The sequence below is a fragment of the Daphnia pulicaria genome, chromosome 6 (assembly GCF_021234035.1).
Source record: "Daphnia pulicaria isolate SC F1-1A chromosome 6, SC_F0-13Bv2, whole genome shotgun sequence".
In the NCBI taxonomy this organism is placed as follows: Eukaryota; Metazoa; Arthropoda; class Branchiopoda; order Diplostraca; family Daphniidae; genus Daphnia; species Daphnia pulicaria.
The window spans coordinates 9,299,510-9,318,889 of NC_060918.1; the positions used below are offsets into that span (position 1 = coordinate 9,299,510).

Sequence of the window (19,380 nt, forward strand, 5' to 3'; positions counted from 1 at the left end):
TATGCAGAAGTAATTTAGTCTTTTGATACTTTTTTTTGTGTTTTAGTCTTGGGAAAATTGAATTCAGGTTGAATCTAAGTTTGCCGCCTTTTAGTGCGTAGTTGCCTGTCTATCGTAATGCCCTCAAAGTCGGGATAAATCATAAAAGAACACAAAGAAAATTATCCAAGAAATACTCTTTTCAAAATCAACCAAACACATTTGAAGCTTTAAAATATGAGAACATAAAATCATATAAATTCAGTGATTTGTTTGTTATTTCATTCATCCATTGTTTTTAATCTTTAACCGGAAAAGTTTTCACATTATTAAAGCATGAGTAATACGCTAGGGTTAAGCAACCGTTCACCTTGCCTATTTTCGACAATGATTCCCATGTTAATTGTGAAAAGAATTGCCAAACCTCGAGAGAGCTTTTTATAAACAGTACAGTACAAGTGTCCTACAACAGTCTACACAGTCTACATGGCAATTTTCGTTTATTTAGACTCCAGAGGTCTCACGCTCTGTACCTAGCGTCGTCTGCTTCGGATTGCTATTCGTTCGTCAATAAATTCTAGACAACAATTGGCCTCTTGTTTTTCCATTGATTAGACTTTCGTCTTTAAACAAAATTGACGAGAAGCACAATGGATATCACTCCCGCCCCATCTAATAGAGCAAACCGTTTTATGTTAGAAGGCGTAGGGACTCGTGTTATTCGTGGACCTGACTGGAAATGGGGAAAACAAGTGAGTAGCTTTACAACAATTCATGATGAGTCAACTTAGATTTTTTTTTTAATGTTTACGAAACGTGAAAGGATTCTCCGTAGTATGTGTTTTCCATTGGTAATGATTTCTCTATTTAGGATGGGGGTGAAGGCCATGTGGGAACTGTGAGAAATTTTGAATCTCCTGAAGAAGTGGTTGTTGTCTGGGATAATGGGTAAATACATTTTATGCATGGAAATTTTGTCTTTAACTCATGCCAATGGCTTTTAAAACACAGGACTGCTGCCAACTATCGTTGTTGTGGAGCTTATGATCTGCGCAATCTAGATAGTGCTCCAACTGGCATTAAACACGAAGGAACAATGTGTGATACATGTCATCAACAACCCATATATGGGATCCGATGGAAGTGTGCAGAATGCACAAACTATGACCTGTGTTCAATATGTTATCATAGTGACAAACACCATCTTAGACATAGATTTTACAGAATCACAACTCCTGGTACTGAAAGGTAAATTCTTTTCAATTTTTAATTTGCCCCCTGGAAAATATTATGACATATATATTATTAAACTTTCAGGGTTTTGCTTGAACCCAGGCGAAAAAGTAAGAAAATAGGAATCCGTGGTATTTTTGCTGGTGCACGCGTTGTCCGAGGAGTAGACTGGCAATGGTGTGTTATTGTTACAAAAATACCATTGATACCGTTTATATGTTAAAAGACAAAAGTTGACTAAATTTCCATTTTATAGGGAGGATCAAGACGGCGGAAATGGCAGACGTGGGAAAGTAACAGAAATACAGGACTGGTCAGCTGCTAGTCCTCGATCAGCTTCCTACGTTATATGGGATAACGGTGCTAAAAATCTCTACCGCGTTGGTTTCGAAGGAATGGTAAATTATTGATGGTTTTTTCCTTCCTTTATTTGATGTTCAATGTATCAAATGAGCATTTATCATCAGGCCGATCTGAAAGTTGTTAACGATGCCAAAGGTGGGACGGTCTACAGAGACCATCTACCACTGTTGGGTGAACAAGGTCCAGGACGTTCTGGCCTTCATGGATTTGCTATTAGTGACCAGGTAAGAAAGAAAGTGTCAATGATAGTTCATTCTGATTACACTTATGACACATATTTTTCATTTTTTTTTTTAATTAGGTCAATGTCGACCTAGATTTAGAATTGGTTCAAACATTACAGCACGGCCACGGGGGTTGGACTGACGGCATGTTTGAATGTCTTGGAACAACCGGCACTGTTGTGGGAATCGACGAAGACCACGATATTGTAGTATCTTATCCTAGTGGCAATAGGTAGCTTTATACATCAACTAAATCTTTTTGACTTTCGCTTTATAAAGTTTTGCATTTTTATTTTACTTTCGTTTGCCCTGTCAAGATGGACGTTCAACCCAACAATCCTTCGAGTTGTCGTAAGTGAAAATCAAGTTTAATTTTTGAATTCTGAAATTGTAACTTACGGTTTTCCGACATAGGTATCAAGCCCACCGCCGGGAAACTCAAACGTTGACGTTCAATTGCAATTTTCTGTTGGGGACCTAGTTCAAATTTGCAGCGATCTTGAGCGCATAAAAATTTTACAGCGTGGACATGGCGAATGGGCAGAAGCCATGGCACCGGTATGTAAAGCGTTATCTCCTATGGTGTACAAACAAGGTCAATAATCCATTTGGGCGTAATATTTATCAGAAGCCGTACTGGCCTTTATAATTTTAAAGGTTTATAATTGTTCCTTTTTTTTAAGACTTATTTGATTCATCATGTTACTCTTTTGGGGATTATTTATCCAATCAAGCGTAATCGTTTAAGTGCTTAATTTCTCTATTGGTGTGTACAGACATTAGGAAAGGTTGGCCGTGTCCAGCAAATTTATCACGACAACGATCTGAAAGTGGAAGTCTGTGGTACATCCTGGACGTACAACCCGGCAGCTGTGACTAAAATTGCTTCTGATGGTTCTTTGCCAGGAGCCAGTAACGGAGGTAAATAACTAAATATAATGTAGCGTAAAAACGAGGGATACTGATGTGCTTTTTTTTTCTCTAGAAAACTTAAGTGCTTTGTTAAAGAAGTTGTTTGAAACTCACGTTACTGGAGATGTTCACGAAGAATTGGTCAAAGCCGCTGCCAACGGAGACACTCAGAAAGTTGAAGAGATCCTCAAGCGAGTAGATGCTGATGTCAATGGAGTGTTCGCAGGACACACGTATGTCTGATTATTTTTATTTTCTCACAGAGTTATATCACATATATATTCAAAGTTACTGGGTTAGAAACTACTGAGATTATATGGAATATAAAAGAAAATGTGGTTAACTGAAATGTCGAATGTACTTTTACAGGGCCCTTCAAGCAGCCAGCCAAAACGGTCATCTTGAAGTGATCAAAGTGCTACTGCGGTACAAAGCCGACGTCGAAATCGAGGTCAGTGCTCATTCATCTTCTTTTACGCTCGAATGCATTGGGGTACTTTTTATTGTATGGTTAGCCACGCTAACGTTTTTGTGCATATGCGTACGTATGAGTAAGGCTCACCAAAAGAAACTGATGCGTTCCTTTCAGCTGCAAGTTTCTTGGCCAAACTTACTTCCGACGTAACTTCCTTCAGCATGGTTAAATTTTTTCTCCGGAAGCAGACGTATTTTTGTGCTGACCAAAAAAAAAGCGCTATATTCCTCAAGCAGATACTACTTAAAATACCCGAATAAGTTTAGCCTTAAGGAGAAGAAGAATATAAAATCGAGAAATTCGTCAGATCAGTTTAAATTGTACCAAAAATAAAATAAAATAAAAATGGAATATTTTGGGATACCTCTTGGAACTGCTTACCGACTGTCCGACTCTCTACTGAATAGATTATAAATCGAACGTTGTTAAATTTAACGACACGTAGAGGACACGTTTAGTAGGCCATGCAAAGATTTCTCAAACAATCGAGTTCTAAACAAAAGTATATTAAAAGTTGATGTGCACTTGACCGTAGTCAGTTGAATATTTTTTTATGAGTGTTTCCTGGGCATGAGTTAATCGAAATGTTCAGCAAGGTTCCAAATAGACCACGATGAATGGCATTGGAAACTTTGCTCAGCATTTCAATAGATCCGTTGTGTATATCGCTCACTAAGTTTTTCGATAAGAAGATTTCCCTTTCACTTTGCTCATACAACAAGGATAGATGAGCAAGAAATTACTTTTTTCTGATATCATCTAGTTGTGATGTAATAACCAGAAGACTCTCTGCTAGGTATTGTTAAAGCACATATTGTGTTTTAAGTTGGCCTAGTATTACTTCGTTGAGATGTTCGCCGTGTCTGTCGAAGTTCTACAATTCTTTTACTGTGATGCCCAATTGTCTGGAGACAATCGTTGCTGTCTCGTCGGTATTGATTTATGGCCTATGCTTGCTATGGGCTGTTTCCACTCTTCTTCTTTACAGTTCTTTTTCATTTCAAATTTGAAGAAATTCTCATAAGCAATTCACGTACAATGACTTTCGCCATGATACTTAATAGAAGGCTTGTTATAACTGTAGAATACTTTTCTTTTTGATCGTCTTTCTGAACTCACCCATAATGGGTGATTGATGGAGCTGGGGTTCGTTTAATCCTAGTTTGCCAGCGTCCAGGGGTTATTGGTGATATCAAAAGAGCCAGGTATAACCTCCTACTGTTCAGACTGCGCCAGCTGAAGTATCAGACCACTCTGAACTTTTCCTTTATCTTCCATCTACAGTGGCAGTCAATGTTGATTACTTACTGTTGCTGGAGTACGTACTCGGTTGAATTGCATCACAAACATTACCGTTTGAGAAGAGGATTCAGATTCAAACCCATTGCGTATAGTCTTCTAACTATGGCCTTTATTTGGGATTACTGGAAGTTTAGTGCCCAGTCGTCATGTCGCTGTACGACCTCTACGGGATGGAATCGATAGTTTGTGCGCCTTTCACCATTTCACGAGACGACTGCATTTGGTCCAATTTTATTCGTAAATCCTTTCCTGATTCAGCGCCAAATGCTTCATTGGTTGGGGGGAGGGCTTTAAAGAATGCCGAGTTCATTTTGCCTCTTGGAAATAAGGATCGTCTTTTCCAGGAGAATTGCAGGCCTGTGATTGAACAGAACCATATTGAAACAGTCGGGGTTGCAGTAGACGAAAAATTCGGCTTGTCGTTCAGTCGGCAGACAGAACAAATCGATACATACTTAGCCTGAACTGTCCCAACTGCAATATGTCAACACTTGCCAAAGAGATCGGTCATAACATCATCACAACCCATATGCCCCATAGAGAGATTACGCAAAAAGATTTTGCCGTTGAAACGGGAGAATATCATCTTGATATTTATTTCAGCTTAGAGAGAAACTGTCACTGTTGATTTTATCGGTAGTGTATGGAGCACCAGACTGTCTATTTTAATACAGGATTTACTTGCCTCATTGAAGCGGAAAAATTTGCGCTGGGGCTTCTCTTTTTCCCATTCGATGTGTGAAATATTCTTTCCATTCAAACTAATTTCCGGGTGGTTCGGAAGTTGTGTAATAAAATATAAATCCCTGATTAAATGAAACCGTATATTTGTCCATTGTTCATTGGACAACTCGACTTGACTTAGCGACCGGGCTTTCCTAAAAGCAAATCTTAAAATCATCTTTTGTTCTTCTTCCAATATTTAGGATAAAGATGGAGACCGTGCCGTTCATCATGCGGCCTTCGGCGATGAGCCATCCGTTATGGAAGTATTGGCGCAAAGTGGAGCGGATCTCAATGCCCGTAATAAACGCCGCCAGACAGCGCTGCACATCGCCGTCAATAAAGGCCATGTCGGCGTCGTCAAAACGCTGCTTGAGCTAGGTTGCCACCCCAGCTTACAGGTAATTTGTCTTTCAAAAATATCGCCCTTCCTTTTTTTTTTGGTGAGATGGGTGTTCATTTAGTTTGATACCACCAAATGAATTCACGCCATCTTGGTTGTGAGCGATGCTAAGTGTTCTTGGAAGACATCCCGTTGTGTGCGTGCATTATTCAAAGAGAGTTGAGCATAGAACCTCATAGATATTTAAGTAGCACCGGTTGAGGTGTGTGTGTGTGACTGAAATGATTTATTACGACCGAAGCTTTTGACACAGCAAGCGAAAAGGGCAACTTGGTAGAAACAAAAGAAGAGTAACATCATGTTTGTTTCTTGGGGATCTAAGTACTCAAGCCGCTATAGTGTAATCCATTACTTCCGCTAGAGAAATCGGACAAAGAAGGAAGATTGTTTGTTCTTGTTTTCCTTTCCTTGATGTTGATGATGATTCTTTCTGTCTTTTGCAGCGGTCCCAGGGGCCGTCGTCGTTACCGTGTAAATAGAATGAGAGACAATGTCCCTTCTAGTCCTGACAGCCACCGAGATCAGTCATCCCTATTTCTTATTCACTTGTCTTATTAGATATTCCTTGTCTCCCTTCATTCCTCTCTCCAATTTCTTTTTTTTTTTTTTTTTTTTGCCTTTTTGCAGACTAGTAAAAAGCTCTGTGTAAGAAAGTGAGTGAGTTTGAGTGAGAACTCGCTCGAATTGGTTTATGCTAAAATGTGAGGGGCGAAAAAGTTAGGAGACTTGAAAATTATGTTCCAGCGACACACATCTCGCGTCGTACTTTTCGATAAATTTCCTCGAGAGACTCGCATACAAAAACCGAATTTTTTAATTCTCGCTGTTAACCAAATCGATGGTTTAGGGTGGCGTAAGTGCGCGCACTGTGTGCCTTACGATACATACAATTCGTATTTTATTTTCTTATTTTCCTTTCTCCTTGGCAACTAGACGAATCTCATGTAGATGTTCTTTATAATCCAAGATCCTTGTATTTCTTCCTCCTTTTTCCCCCCTACAAGACAGACCAACGAAATTGTTCTTTTCTGGCTACTGTCCCCTCTCGTCCTTGTCACCGTTTTTCATATCCGTTGCTGTCGCCCTTTGGTAAGCAATGGCGTTGTTCATTTCACGCCGTTCAAAGTTTCTGAGATACTATTTCGTCCAGTCCAAGCAAGTAGATCGATGGGTGCCCATTCCTCGTTTCGTCCGACTAGAACGGATTTCTTTGTCATTCTGTTCCGTCGCATTAGACGAATACCATTCTCTATGCACTCTGGTTCCCAGGTGATGCGATTCAGGCCTTTGCATCACTGCATTTGATTGCAGACTGAATTCCCTCTTTTCCTCGTCCCCTTTTTTTTAAAGATATATTTATCGATTTATTATTATTATTTTTTCTTTCGTGATGGAATAGAACATTTGATTCCAAAAGGGAAAGAAATTGTCCTATTTTCCTGTGCTATTTTTCTCCGGCGCGGACTAAGCCGATCGAGCCGATGTCATCAGCTCGATGCTGGCAGAAAAATGACACGAGGAAGAACTGAAAGTCCGTCTTCGGTTGGTTTTCTCTTTTGCTCGTTATCGAAAGGCAGAAAAGGCTGACACAAGAGGTTGATTGGATGCTCCCCAACCGTTGATGCCCTCCCAACCGTTCCCCGCTGAGGACATAGTGGCCGTGGATCTTTCCTTTCGCTTGGGCGACATTTGATCCCTCGCTTCTGTCCTTCGTTTATCATCTTTCAACGGCAACGAATTTAGCCGCAGCGTTTCCTTTTCTTGGTCAATAGAGGAGATCCGAAAAAACCGATATGGAATCCAAGATCCCACTCGATCGATCCCAACGATTTTGGACAGCTGGTTTTAAATATCTCGCTCTATTGCGTCGCCGCACATTTTGGTAATGTGACAGTCTCTGATGTTAGGATTGGAAAGTCTGGAAAATTTGGAAAAGAATTTGTGAAGTCTGTGAAATGTAAATTGACGTCTTCTTCTTTTTATTTTTTATGGGAATCAAACAGCAAATGTAAAAAATCGTAGTTAGCTATTATCGATTGGTTTGACTAGGGGAAAATCCATTTTGCCTAAGCCCCTCGACTGAGTAGTAGAACCATGTGACTCTGTTCAAGGAAATTACAATCATTGCAAATCAAACCTTGAAAAAAAGATCCCCCAAATCATCGAGTCATTCAGATTTGATGTGAATAACAGTTTCATCTGACAGTGGGCTTTCATAGATGTTGGCCTCAAGAAATACATTTATTTCCTTTTCCCTTTTTTTATGGGTCTGCTCCTTCTAGAGTCGAGTCGATAGACGAAGATGGATGCGTGGTCCATCACCAGAATAAGCTAGCCTATTCTTCTTCTCTTTTATTCGTCTAGCAGCTTTGTCAGAGAATCCCTTTGGGCTTCCGTCTGCCCGGGCCTCTCCTTTATTTTGTTTCATTTTACCCCTAGTCCCTATTCTTCCATACAAATCCAACGCATATACTGCCTTTAGCTAGCTGTCCGTCTCTCTTGGTGAAAGCAAGTGGAAGCGATCATCAGGAACCATCTTCGATCGATGGTCCGTGCAGCGAGTCCAACCGACTCATTATTAAGGCGTTGAATTATCAGTCAGCTGTGAAAGCGTGAGAAATCTGAAAATGAAGACAATCGGATCAAAAGATAAGAGAAAACCTCCTTTTCTGCTTAGTCGTTCATTCGGTCGCTCCTCCTTGGTTCTATAATCGTTAGACCAAACCAAAAAGAGACAAGACTTCTTGACTTTTTTTTCTTCTTCTCTTTCATTTTTGGGATTTGTTTTGTTTCCTTGTTCCGACAGCTCTGTCCGTCTGTCCTCAGAAATTCTATTGTTCTCCGTCACGTGGAGTAGACTGGAACGAGCGCGTTCGATTTCGCTCTTTCGGCTGTCTTAAGCAAGATTACCTCCGTCGCTAGTCTTCGTTCATTCTCGTTTTCGTCCCAAGTAGAAAATAAAAGGGGACCTCCGAACGCTTTCTGACTGGGATGCTCGCACAGAAGGTACTAGATGCGTTTGTATAGTGAAAGTTGCCTGGATGTGGTAGTTGTTTTCGGGTGGGGTGCTGAGCACAGTAGAGGAGGGCGCAGATATCCGCAATGCGGTAATAAGACTTTCGTCTGTAGTATGTCGTGTGTATACTAGGCCTTGTGATTTATTCCTCTAGTTTTTTTTTAGTTTGGTTTTTTTTTTTTTTTTGTTTGCTTTTGGGAGGTTTTTTTTTCTCATCCCACTTTTTTCGTTGGTTGCCTTTTTTTGTGCGGATAGAGCCGTAGAGGTTGGAATAAGCGGAAGGAAGAGAAAACAGAGAGACAGTCGACAAGCGATCGAAAAAGAGGGACTATAGAGTTAGAGTAAAAGAGAAGATTGAGCGATCGAGAGGCTGACGGAAACGCATCAAAGTCAAGATGGCTAAACTCCCGCTGTTTTTTTTACCCGTTCGTTCGTTTTTCGTTCGTTCTCTCTTTTATTCTTTCTTTCTTACCGTCCCGTGAAGAGGCGCTGTCAGCCGACTGGGCTCTGGATTTTTCTCTTCCTTCTGCTTTCACGGGCCTCTCGAATTCTATTACAAGCGCACACATACACACGCACACGCGCTCAGAGTGGTGAGACTTTGATGGAAGATCAAATTCGGCGAAAGCCAGCAACAACATCGTTAATGATAACTCAAATATAACGTAGAACGATAACGAGAACCAGGTTCCCTTTGTTTAATTTCCTCTATCGCGCCGAAAAAGTCGAAATACAAAACAGAAGCAGAAGAAAGCGAAGGTGAAAGTAAAAAGGAAATAAGATTGAAGGTTCCGCTGTAATTGGTCAAAATAGGTGATGGGACGCACACGAACCTGCCTAGATTTAAATAGATAGATTATACAAACAAAAGGAGATGAGAAATTCTCGTGTCACGTCGTGACGATCCATCCCCGGACCGGATGGACGGACGGGAACGGAATCAAGAAAATCTATCGGGTGGCACATACTACGGCAGTAGGTCCGTGAGAGGAGGGGATGGGGTGGGGTAGGAGGTGGTAAGGGCGTAGCGGTAGAACTTGGTGGAGGAAGGCTCAAAGGGCGACAACACAGGATATCATTACTGCCAATCGATAATGGCTCGACTGCAAGGCAGCTATCGTGCAGTCCTATTGACCTATTCCTCCGCCAATAGATCCCGTGGTTTCCTTTTTTCTTTTTTTCTTCTTCTTATATTCCCCATTTTTTCCTTTTTTTCCACTTACTCCCGCCGAGGAGTCTTCCTGGCGGGTATTGATTTCGCCTTTACACGGTTGTCGCCCTGCGTTGCTGTCGACACTCTTAAATCAACGATTAGCTAATCTCGTTTGAAGTAGAGGCCGTAAATTGTCTTTCCCCCCGCTCCCGTTCATGGTGTCCTCCGGGCTCCGACCGTTCTGAAACAAGGGAATAAAGTGCAAAAGAGTCTTGAATATCCCAACAGGGGATTGAGGCTATGAGTTCGGCTGAGATGGAACGAGATCCAGTTTTCACTGTCACTCCCGATGTGAATTGTTTACATTCTATACTCGGCTTGTACAGCGGGTGCTGATGGGGGGAGGGGGGTGGGCATGGGCATGGGCTATCACGCTGAATTTTAGATCTGTCCCTTGAGAAATGGAGGAAATAAAATAGAACATACTGAAAAAGAAAAAGAAGAAAAAACAGCTGACTTTGTACATCCTTTTTGGAACGGTTGAGAGTACTTGCAAGTCTATTTTTTATTCGATGTTTCACTAACAGATGCCGGCAGAACTGGAGGGGGTGATGTCTCCTATCGTTGTGTCCATTTCCATCTTCATTTCCCATTTTTTCCCCCCCACCCTTTTCGGGAGTTTTGTGGAGATTTCGAAAATCTGGAACTATGTGAAAACACGATTATAGTAACGGCTTACTCAAGCGTGTTCCTGGATCCCCTTTTTTGAAAGGGATCGAGAAATAGAGAGAGAAGTTGAGATGCGAGAAAGCGAAGCATTGGATGCGATTCTGGGGATTTATTCATTAACCGACTTTTGTAAGGCAGTATAGCTCCTGAGTAGATATTGCAGCAGGCCGCATACTACTCTCCACTCTGCTATCCCCTCTCGTTCGATAGCCAAGGTTGCACAGGAAATTGGACTTGGCGGCTTCTCCTAATGCATTCGTGTATGACTAGGCGTCCAGATTCCTAGGATTCTTTTTTATTCGTCCTAATTCCTCTCTCGGTCGGCAGTCTGATGACGCTCGCCTTTCTCTGTCCTTTTTCTTCTTCTTCCTCTTCTTCCTCCTCCTCGTCTAGGCCTCCAATAACGCATTAGTGGATTACGTTTTGTCCCGCTCCATTCTTACACTGCACAAGGCTTTTTCTTTGGCGTTTCCCGACGAGGATGTGATGTTTGTGTGTCGTCAGCCAGCCTTTACGCTGATTCGGCTCGACATCTCATCTCGTCCGCGGCAGGAAATGTATCTTCATCTTATTCCGCCGCTGACTTTCCTTCTTTTTCCATCTCCTTTTCTATATTTTTTTTTTTTTCTATTTCTTGTTTTGTTTTGTTTTGTTTTTGTTTTTCTTGTCGGACTGTGTGTCCTCTGCTGCAGCCGATGCAGTTCTACTCTCATTGTCGGCGTCCATATAGGATTTTCTCAAACAGAGAAGGCGTAAAAAATTGATTGGCTTTCTTGTTCTCTGTCTCTTCTTCTCTTTCTCTGTCCCCTTTCTGGGTTTCTTTTCCGAATAGCGTTAAATCATTCAGGCCGGTGCGTTCTCATATGAATGCCGGAGAACTTTAACCATGTGCACCGCCGCTCGTGACTTAAATGTCTGTAGTTTCCTGGGATCTCGATTTGAATGAATCATGACTCCCAACCCAACGGATACTTCTGGCGCCGTTGCAGTGTGTCGATTTGAGCCTAGATTATATTGATTAGAATAGTAGCTACCCGCTTTTTGGAAATGAAACTTTTGAAAAGTTGGATGAGAAAAAAACAAAACAAAAAAACAGTTTCGTTGTATAATGTGGCGAGAAAAAAAAGTGTCCTTAACGAATCGCCTTCCATTTTGGGTGCCCTTATTGGAGACGTGGGCCAGAGCGGAGAAAATTGGTCCGACACCAATACGACCAGCAATAATGTACCAATATAAGAAAAAAAAAAGTTTCCTATGACGTTGCGTTCTCCTTTGAAGCGAGATAAGTTGTATTGCAAAGCAAATAAGACACGAGGGCGGAGAATGAGGTTGAAGCGTATATACGCCGGCTCCCAAGAGTTATTGGTTCCTGCAGCCAAAAACGGAGAGTGCAATAGATGAAGGAAATGTCGGGCTCTATAAACAAGTGACTTTTATCTATAACCAATCGCAACAAATCAAACGCCGACTAATATACAAGAGCTTCGCATTTTTCTCCCCCGTTCTTGTGATCACAACACAGTGAAATTGGAAGTCTTAAAAAAGTAGCAACATGAAAAAGAAGCCGCCCCAGTTGAATAATCCATCCAATGTGTAACGCCTATTTTTTATTTATTTTTTTATTTTATTTCTTTTGAGACAAGAACAATCTGGCAAGATGAGCCTATTGACTCGTCACCGTATTTGGCTGGTTGCTATTGGTTGCCACCAGCTGCTTATACGGCATATGGCTTTTTCATTTCTGTCGTCTTGTACTACCTCCCGCTGTCTGGGCCTACAAAAATGGCTTTGCTAATCAGTCACGCGGATGTAAGAGAGAGATAGAGAGAGAGAGAGCTGACAAGCTTCGTTACATTTTTGGCAATTGCACGTGATGACATACAAAGGTCGAAGAAAGAAAAAGTCGAAGTAGGAGCCCATAACGTATATCCTCTCCCGCCCCTCCGACTTGTAATAATTGGTCGAGGATTGAATCTGATTCTTGATGAGGTCATTTTCTCGACCAATCACGAGGCGAAAGACGACGGGCAATGAATAGAAGACTGATTTGTATCGTTTGGATGATGAATCTTGTACATATGAATATGTCTACATTTATTGGGATTTTGTGTGTGCCAGGACTCTGAAGGAGATACGCCGCTGCACGACGCCATTTCCAAGAAGCGGGACGACATGCTGACGCTTCTCATCGACCACAATGCCGACATCACGCTCACCAACAATAACGGATTCAATGCCCTGCATCACGCCGCTCTGCGAGGCAATCCAAGGTTAGTGTTGCCAATCTTTTATATGGGGCGAATTATATTTAAGATTTACGTCCCCACCGCGCCTGGCGATTATTAGAGCCGCTCGATTTTGTCTCTCCCCCGCTTGTCGCTTGCGGATGCGGCCGTACCCGATTGTCCTTTCGATGGGCTCGTCAATCGATAAAAGGTTGGAAGGCCCCTTGTCACCGACAAGGTGTACATCATCACCACCACCAATGATGGGATAGAATCCCGCAGCCAACTGATTGTGTTTCGATGATTTCTCTCCTGTTTATGGTCTCTGACTGGTTCCGCTCAAGAGATAATTGAATCGGTGTGAGAGCAAGGGGAAATTCTTCCGTTGCCATCCGCCACCCGCTAGCCTACCCCGCTACTGCACACACACGCAGCTCTCGGCTCAGCTGACGTCTCTTAACGATCGCCTCACGCTCTCTACCCTTTTCCCTCCCACTCTCCTCTGTCGTTCTTTTTCACTAATTCGGGTGTCAACGGGCGCCGACAGACGGGCGAGGATTTGATATGCCTATTGAGGTGATAACGCTGACGTTTCGCCGAGTTCGTCCTCTTTTCAATCAAACGAGATCACATGTTTGATGACGTCATTGGAGATCTTTTGACGTCTGCCGCCCGCAGTGCACACACACACACACTCACACAGCCCGGCAAAATGTACAGCATAGCCCCGGCGCAACATGAACACGGAGCTGGGCCCGGTCGGCTCGTTTGGTCAATGCCATTGTTGTTGCTAACGCAGTTTTCCAACCAATGTAAGAGAATAAAGTAACAACAGTCGCTCGGTCGGTTACCGTAAGTTTATTGGCGGCCATTCACTGCTCCGCTAGCGCAACTTTTCTCGTTGATTTCTTCTTGTCTTGAGTCTCTTTCTCTCTCTCTTATTCTCTGGCTCTATCTATGGTTCGTTGGATCGCGTGTACCTCGTCCCGTACCGGACACACACGCGCGTGTGTTTGTGTGTGTGTGTTTAAACCATTTTCCGGTTCTGTTTTCAAAAGTTGTAAGCGAAGTAACCTGAACAACGTGATCATCTGCTACATTGGTTTATTCATTTTAAGACGAAGATGGCTCTTATGTTCCTTCCCCCCCCCCCTTTTATCGATGGGCCCCTGAGCATCTAAGTAGGTGATTCTCGGTTGGATTCCGCATGACATCATTGCAGCTAGCTCAGCCTTGTTGTCCGTTAGCCGTGAAGCTCACGCTTGGATTGTCCCATTCGTCCTGACCACTATGCCATCACTCCTCTTGCTCCTCCTCCTCCTCCCTCATCTATACTGGGAGGACTCTTCTTTTTTTTTTCCCCCCCTTTTTGGGCAACGTCTCACGCAACCCCGGGACCAGTAGCGTGAGTGGCGGCGGAACTCCCGCCACGGGCGTGCGCGTCGCTCGATCAATAGCGATATCGAGATGGTCGTGAAAGAAATGGGAAGCCCGAAAATGTTGGTACTCTTTTTTTTTCCCCATACCCTTATTTATTGGGTTAGAGCAGAAAAGCAGTCGGGAGGCGGGGGGGGGGGATTCTAAACTTCTTCTTTATAATCAACGCGTTATAAGTGGAAGGCAAGAGTGATTTTGTTACCTTTGAGCAATTTTTCACTTAAAACTGAAAAACAATTTGTAGATTCTGCGAATTTTTCATTCAAGAAAAAACGAAAACAAAGTTTTTTTTTCACTCGGTGCACCTCGTTGTCGGCATGGGTAAAGATAAATCAGAAAAGTTTAAAAGGGGGGAAAGAAGAAGGCCGACCAGCCGGTAATGACACGCTGGAATCGTCCCTGACACTGGAGAAAATTGCGATCGTAAAGGGAGGCAGAGATCTTGACTGGTTTCATCTGGTTATTATATTATATATATATTGTGTAGCGGATGCGGCCCCAATCTGTAGACTTGTTGTGTCGTGTGCAGAGATTCTCGGAGAAATAAGATGTCAACAAAACGGGCGCTACTTTATTATTTTTTTATTTCGATTATTTTGCAGTAAATTTTATTTGATGGATTGGCATCTATAATTCGGTCCCTCCCCCTCATCGTCCGAGCGCTTTTATAATGATACGTACGTCGTATCGTATGATAGTTGACAGTAGAATGTCGAGAAAAGGTTCGAATGTGTGTATGTGCGTTTCTTTGAGAAGAGGAAAAGAGAAGGAATTGAAAGAGAATATTTCCGTGTCTGTCTGGGTATCCGGGAGCAGCTCGTTGAGTCGATATCGAGAGCCAACCCGTCGTGTTTCAAATCCATCCATCACGCCGAAGGGGGGGTTGTATGAGTAGTACTCTTCGTAAAGTGTTCTCCATAAACCCATATTTTTTTTATTCTTTTTATTCTTTTCTGTTTTCTCTCTTTTTTGTCCATGCGCATTTTCCCTCTTGATTGCTGCATGTTGTTTCGATTATTCCCTCATCATTCGATCTCTGAACCCTGCATTTTTTGCTCTCTCCAACTGTCTCTCATGCCCGGTCCCTTTTGGGAGGTTGCTGACATTAGTTGGGGGGGAATTGCCGGGGCTGACCCAAGTTTTTTGGCTGGCGGAGGTGGAATCCGCCGGATGGAAATAGAAGCCAGCGCTTACACACACAAGCAAAGCCAAAGCTAAGCAACGCGCAAGAAGGAGTGAGAGACGGGTAAATATATACAACAGAGTCAGCCCAAAGTAGTTTGATCAGGCTGCTGCTGCTTCTGCTGCTCTATACCCTCCTCCTCCGAACGCTAACGCTTATATAGTAACCGCGCCGGTCATCATGTCTTTTTTATCCGTTTCTGGCCACCTTATCGATTGGCCAGACCTGCCCGTTTGGCAATTGAAGATCCTTTTGCGAGTTCAACCAGGGTATATATATGTTATTCTTGTGCAGGGCATTCTTGGTGTACCGAGTCTTATTCACGACGGGGAAAACACCGATTTAGTCGTTAAAAATATCGACTGCAGGATTAGGGAGGGGGTTGGTTGGTTGGTTCGGGATAGTGGAATGATGTGGGAAATGCGTGCAGCAAACTGAAATAAAATGCTGCAAATAAAAAAAAGGAGTGTGGGACGAAGACGGAAATTTCCCCAGGGTCGCTCCTGGGCTCAGCTCTTTAGTTCACAGCTGAAAATGGGGATGAAGAGGCGCAAATGTTGGTTGGGAGTCTTTGGGTGAATGAGGCAAACGAAAGTGCATAGACGCGAGATCAAAAGCTCGGACTCTTATACATCTACACACCACCAGTACAGCACATAAAACCATAATAGGGCGATACACACCATCGTTTCTTCCCACTATCATGTACTGTAATTCATTATTTAGGAGTATCGTTGCTCAGAATACCAACTACAGCTGGTTGAAGGGGACCAAATGCTGCTCTATGAATAACAATTTGGCCCGGATTCAGCCAGCTAAAGCAGGGCTCTGTTTTGTTGTTGTCGTTTCTTATTGGTGGGGAAGAGGATAATTTTGGCTCATTCTCACTCGGAATTGGAATTCGTTGCAACCAACCAACCAACCAACCGCCGGTACCAAATACCTTGGGTCACAATTCCAAGTGGGCGTCGATTGCTTACGATATCCGATTCAAATCTGAGATCGCCTCTTACCCATTGTGTTGTCGCTCCTTGGTTGGGAGTGCCGGCTCCTTCTTGGTCGGGTGGCAAGAAACTATTTTCAGTTTTCTGGCTGCTGTGCGGTTTGGTTTGGGCACCACTTGGGAGCGGGCATAACGCACACTCCCGCGTTCTCTTATCACTCACTCACTGACAAAAAAAAGTCTCGACCTTTGAGGGAAAGGTAGTTCCACTTGGTTGGACGGTCGACGGCCAACTGGCTTCCGAAAAAACCCCGGGATTGTAGCTCTCATTCCAGGCTCTCACTTGAGGTCGCTCCACTTCCATCACCCTGGAGATGCAATATAAAAAAAAAAGAAGAAGAAGAAGAAACAACAACAAAAAAGAAAGTTCCAAGTCAAGATTTGTGGATTTTTAGATTAAGAAGCACGAAAAGGGTAAGGTCATCCGTCGTTTTGTGTCTTGGAAACGACTGGGTTGGAAAAAATAACACAAGGGAGTTATGTTACATCGGTACGAATAAGAGGAAGACTTTGGAATGTCTACTGGCAGGATCGTAAAGTGACGTCAAGTCTGGGATAAATATCTAATACCGAGCAGCAATGTCATCAATTGTTCCTGAAATCCAGTTAACATACCACTTTTGATTAGGAGCTACTCGATGAAAGACTTATTAAGATGTAACAAATTGATGAAATACTCAGCCATTTTGGTTGCATTCGAGGAACTGTGTAGCCCCAACACTTACAAGAAAAAGAAACACAAGTTTGTCTTCTTCTTCTCTAATTCTCTTCTCTAGTTTGGTTCTTGGGAACTGTCTTGCTATACCGCCACTAAGCCAAGGGCTTTCGGGGTCCTGTTGTGTGGTATTGATTTTTGTTTGCCTGTCTCCTCTGAGCAGTTGCTGGGTCCCGGCCCGACTAAACCCTCCCGATTGCTCCCGCACTGGAACTATCGTCGCTTGGGCCAGTCCTACGACTGTGGTCTCTGTTGGCAGAACTGTACTTCTGCTTCCGCAGTTGCGGACGGCGCACGATCTTCGTGTTGGTTCGCGCACACAACTAAGACGGTCGATCTATATGAGCATCTACCTCCCAACACCACCCACCACCTCACCGCTCCCTGGAAAGTCACCCGCCCACCCCCACCTCCTTCCTACTACTCCACATATATATACACACATACACACACAGACAAACACACACGCATACGTTAAAACAAAGTGATGGAACCTTCAGTCACGAGGGCAACCCCAATTGTGCAACGCTGGACTGGTCTCTTTCTTGATCTTGCCCTCTCTCTCTCTCTCTTTTTCGCTTCCGACGCAAGGCAAGGATCGCTTAATCACGACTAGGTAGAGGAGGGTAGGATAATTGAGTGGAGCGGGCAAAAACAGACGGACCGTCAGAGAAGGGGAGGGGGGTGAGAGATGCGAGTTATGACCAAGTTTTGCCTCTTTGACTCGTCGTTGGTTCGTTTTCCACAAAGTTAGAGAGATGAGTCCAATCATCGACCGGCGTCGAAAAGTTGCCCGTGTATTCCACTCCGTTCAGCTGCGGAAACCGGGTGATCTTAGAGCGGGGGGGGGGAGAAGACATGGCGCTCGTCTACATACTGTTACAATACCTCCGTCCTATACATTACGTCACTCTGTATTTCTCCGCCGTTATTTGACTTTTTCTTTTTCCACCGACGTACCTTACTGTTTTTTTGTTTTGTTTTTTTGCCGACGACACCGACAAAAAACGAACACACTGACGCCGAAGAATCCCAAGTCACGCCCTGGTCCTAGAAAATGTTTGCTATCTTGATACTCGCCATATTTAGAACTAGCTCAGCTGTTTTTGAACAGGCTCTCGGTTGAGGACCGAGTAGGGGTATGTCGAAGGGTTGGTCTTATCGGTTGAAAGAAATAAAAAAAAAAAAACAAAAAAAAACAGGAATAGTGGAAAGAGAGAGAGAAAAAATGATGATGTAATCGAAGGGATCGGAGAAAAGACTCGATTTCCACCACCGACGCTGGATGAAGTAGAAGTGACAATCGAGTTGTGCGTCTTTTTAGACACAATCCCCAATCCCCCCCCCCCCTCTTCATCGGCGTATTGTGAAGGGCGGAGGCTCTTGTTTGTTGCGCCCGCGCACGGTAATCTTCCTGAGCATATGAGACGGAGAAAAGATAGAAGAAGACTAAACGTCGACGTCGCCGCACTAGCGGCCGTCGTCGTTTCTTTTGTAAGTGATGTCCGCGCATTGCTGCGCCATCTGTTACCCGGGGGCAGCGTGCCGCCTTGAAGAGTAGTATTGGCCCTCGTTCCGATCCCGTGGCGCCTTCCCCGAAACAATTGAAAATTTCCTTCAATCTTTTCTTTGATTCTTTTATTCTTCTTGGCATTTTTTCGGTTATGATAATTCTCCACCTCCTGGTCACATGACGGACGAGGTGACCTTTAGGAATCTGGGGGAAGTAAAGGACTAACGAACGCAAAGACATTTTCGCGCTTGAAGATGAGGCAAATGGTGCGGTGCGCTCTTGTCTTTGGCGTAGCCTCTCACATCTTCCCTCCATTTTGTTGCTCTCGCTCGTCTTGCTAACATAATCTCTTGATCTCGTTCCCCCTTCGTCCGAATCTCCTTCTCGAGCAAGAAATCGATGCGACTCTCCTTGCAGGGAGAGAGTAAAAGAAAATAAAAAGAAAAAAAGGGTCCTCCTGAATTCGGAAAAGAAACCGGAGTGGCAGACTAGGATCGAATCGACAGCGCTAATGGCCAATCAAGGATATCCGACCCCCACCAAACTCTTATAGATGATGTGGCTTTTCCTATTGATTGTAGAGGGTCGTCGAGTCCGATCACTATTTGGGCTTGCCTCTGCTTTTGTACCCCTACAACATCGACTTGAAGTTGCGCTACAAAGATAAAGGCCTTGGCGTGTCGCCCGATATAACCAATACCATCTCACACAACCTTGTGGAGGTGGTGATGAAGAAATAGATGGTCGACCCGCAAGTCCGTCCATTGTGATGAACTGAAAAAGTCTTGCCGC

General features: G+C 43.5%; 1 protein-coding gene across 1 annotated transcript in view; it reads left to right on the forward strand.

The window, feature by feature from the left end:
• Positions 1-504: 504 nt before the first annotated feature.
• LOC124343514 (E3 ubiquitin-protein ligase MIB1-like) overlaps positions 505-19,380 on the forward strand; it is a 38,302-nt gene continuing 19,426 nt past the window's right edge. Inside the window, exons 1-14 of the mRNA XM_046796838.1 lie at positions 505-731; positions 851-927; positions 991-1,227; positions 1,297-1,389; positions 1,469-1,610; positions 1,680-1,799; positions 1,877-2,031; positions 2,117-2,150; positions 2,214-2,357; positions 2,576-2,720; positions 2,785-2,944; positions 3,081-3,162; positions 5,415-5,612; positions 12,631-12,782. Coding sequence (XP_046652794.1) covers positions 630-731; positions 851-927; positions 991-1,227; positions 1,297-1,389; positions 1,469-1,610; positions 1,680-1,799; positions 1,877-2,031; positions 2,117-2,150; positions 2,214-2,357; positions 2,576-2,720; positions 2,785-2,944; positions 3,081-3,162; positions 5,415-5,612; positions 12,631-12,782 — 1,841 coding nt within the window. The 5' untranslated portion in view covers positions 505-629. The remainder of the gene's footprint in view (positions 732-850; positions 928-990; positions 1,228-1,296; positions 1,390-1,468; positions 1,611-1,679; positions 1,800-1,876; positions 2,032-2,116; positions 2,151-2,213; positions 2,358-2,575; positions 2,721-2,784; positions 2,945-3,080; positions 3,163-5,414; positions 5,613-12,630; positions 12,783-19,380) is intronic.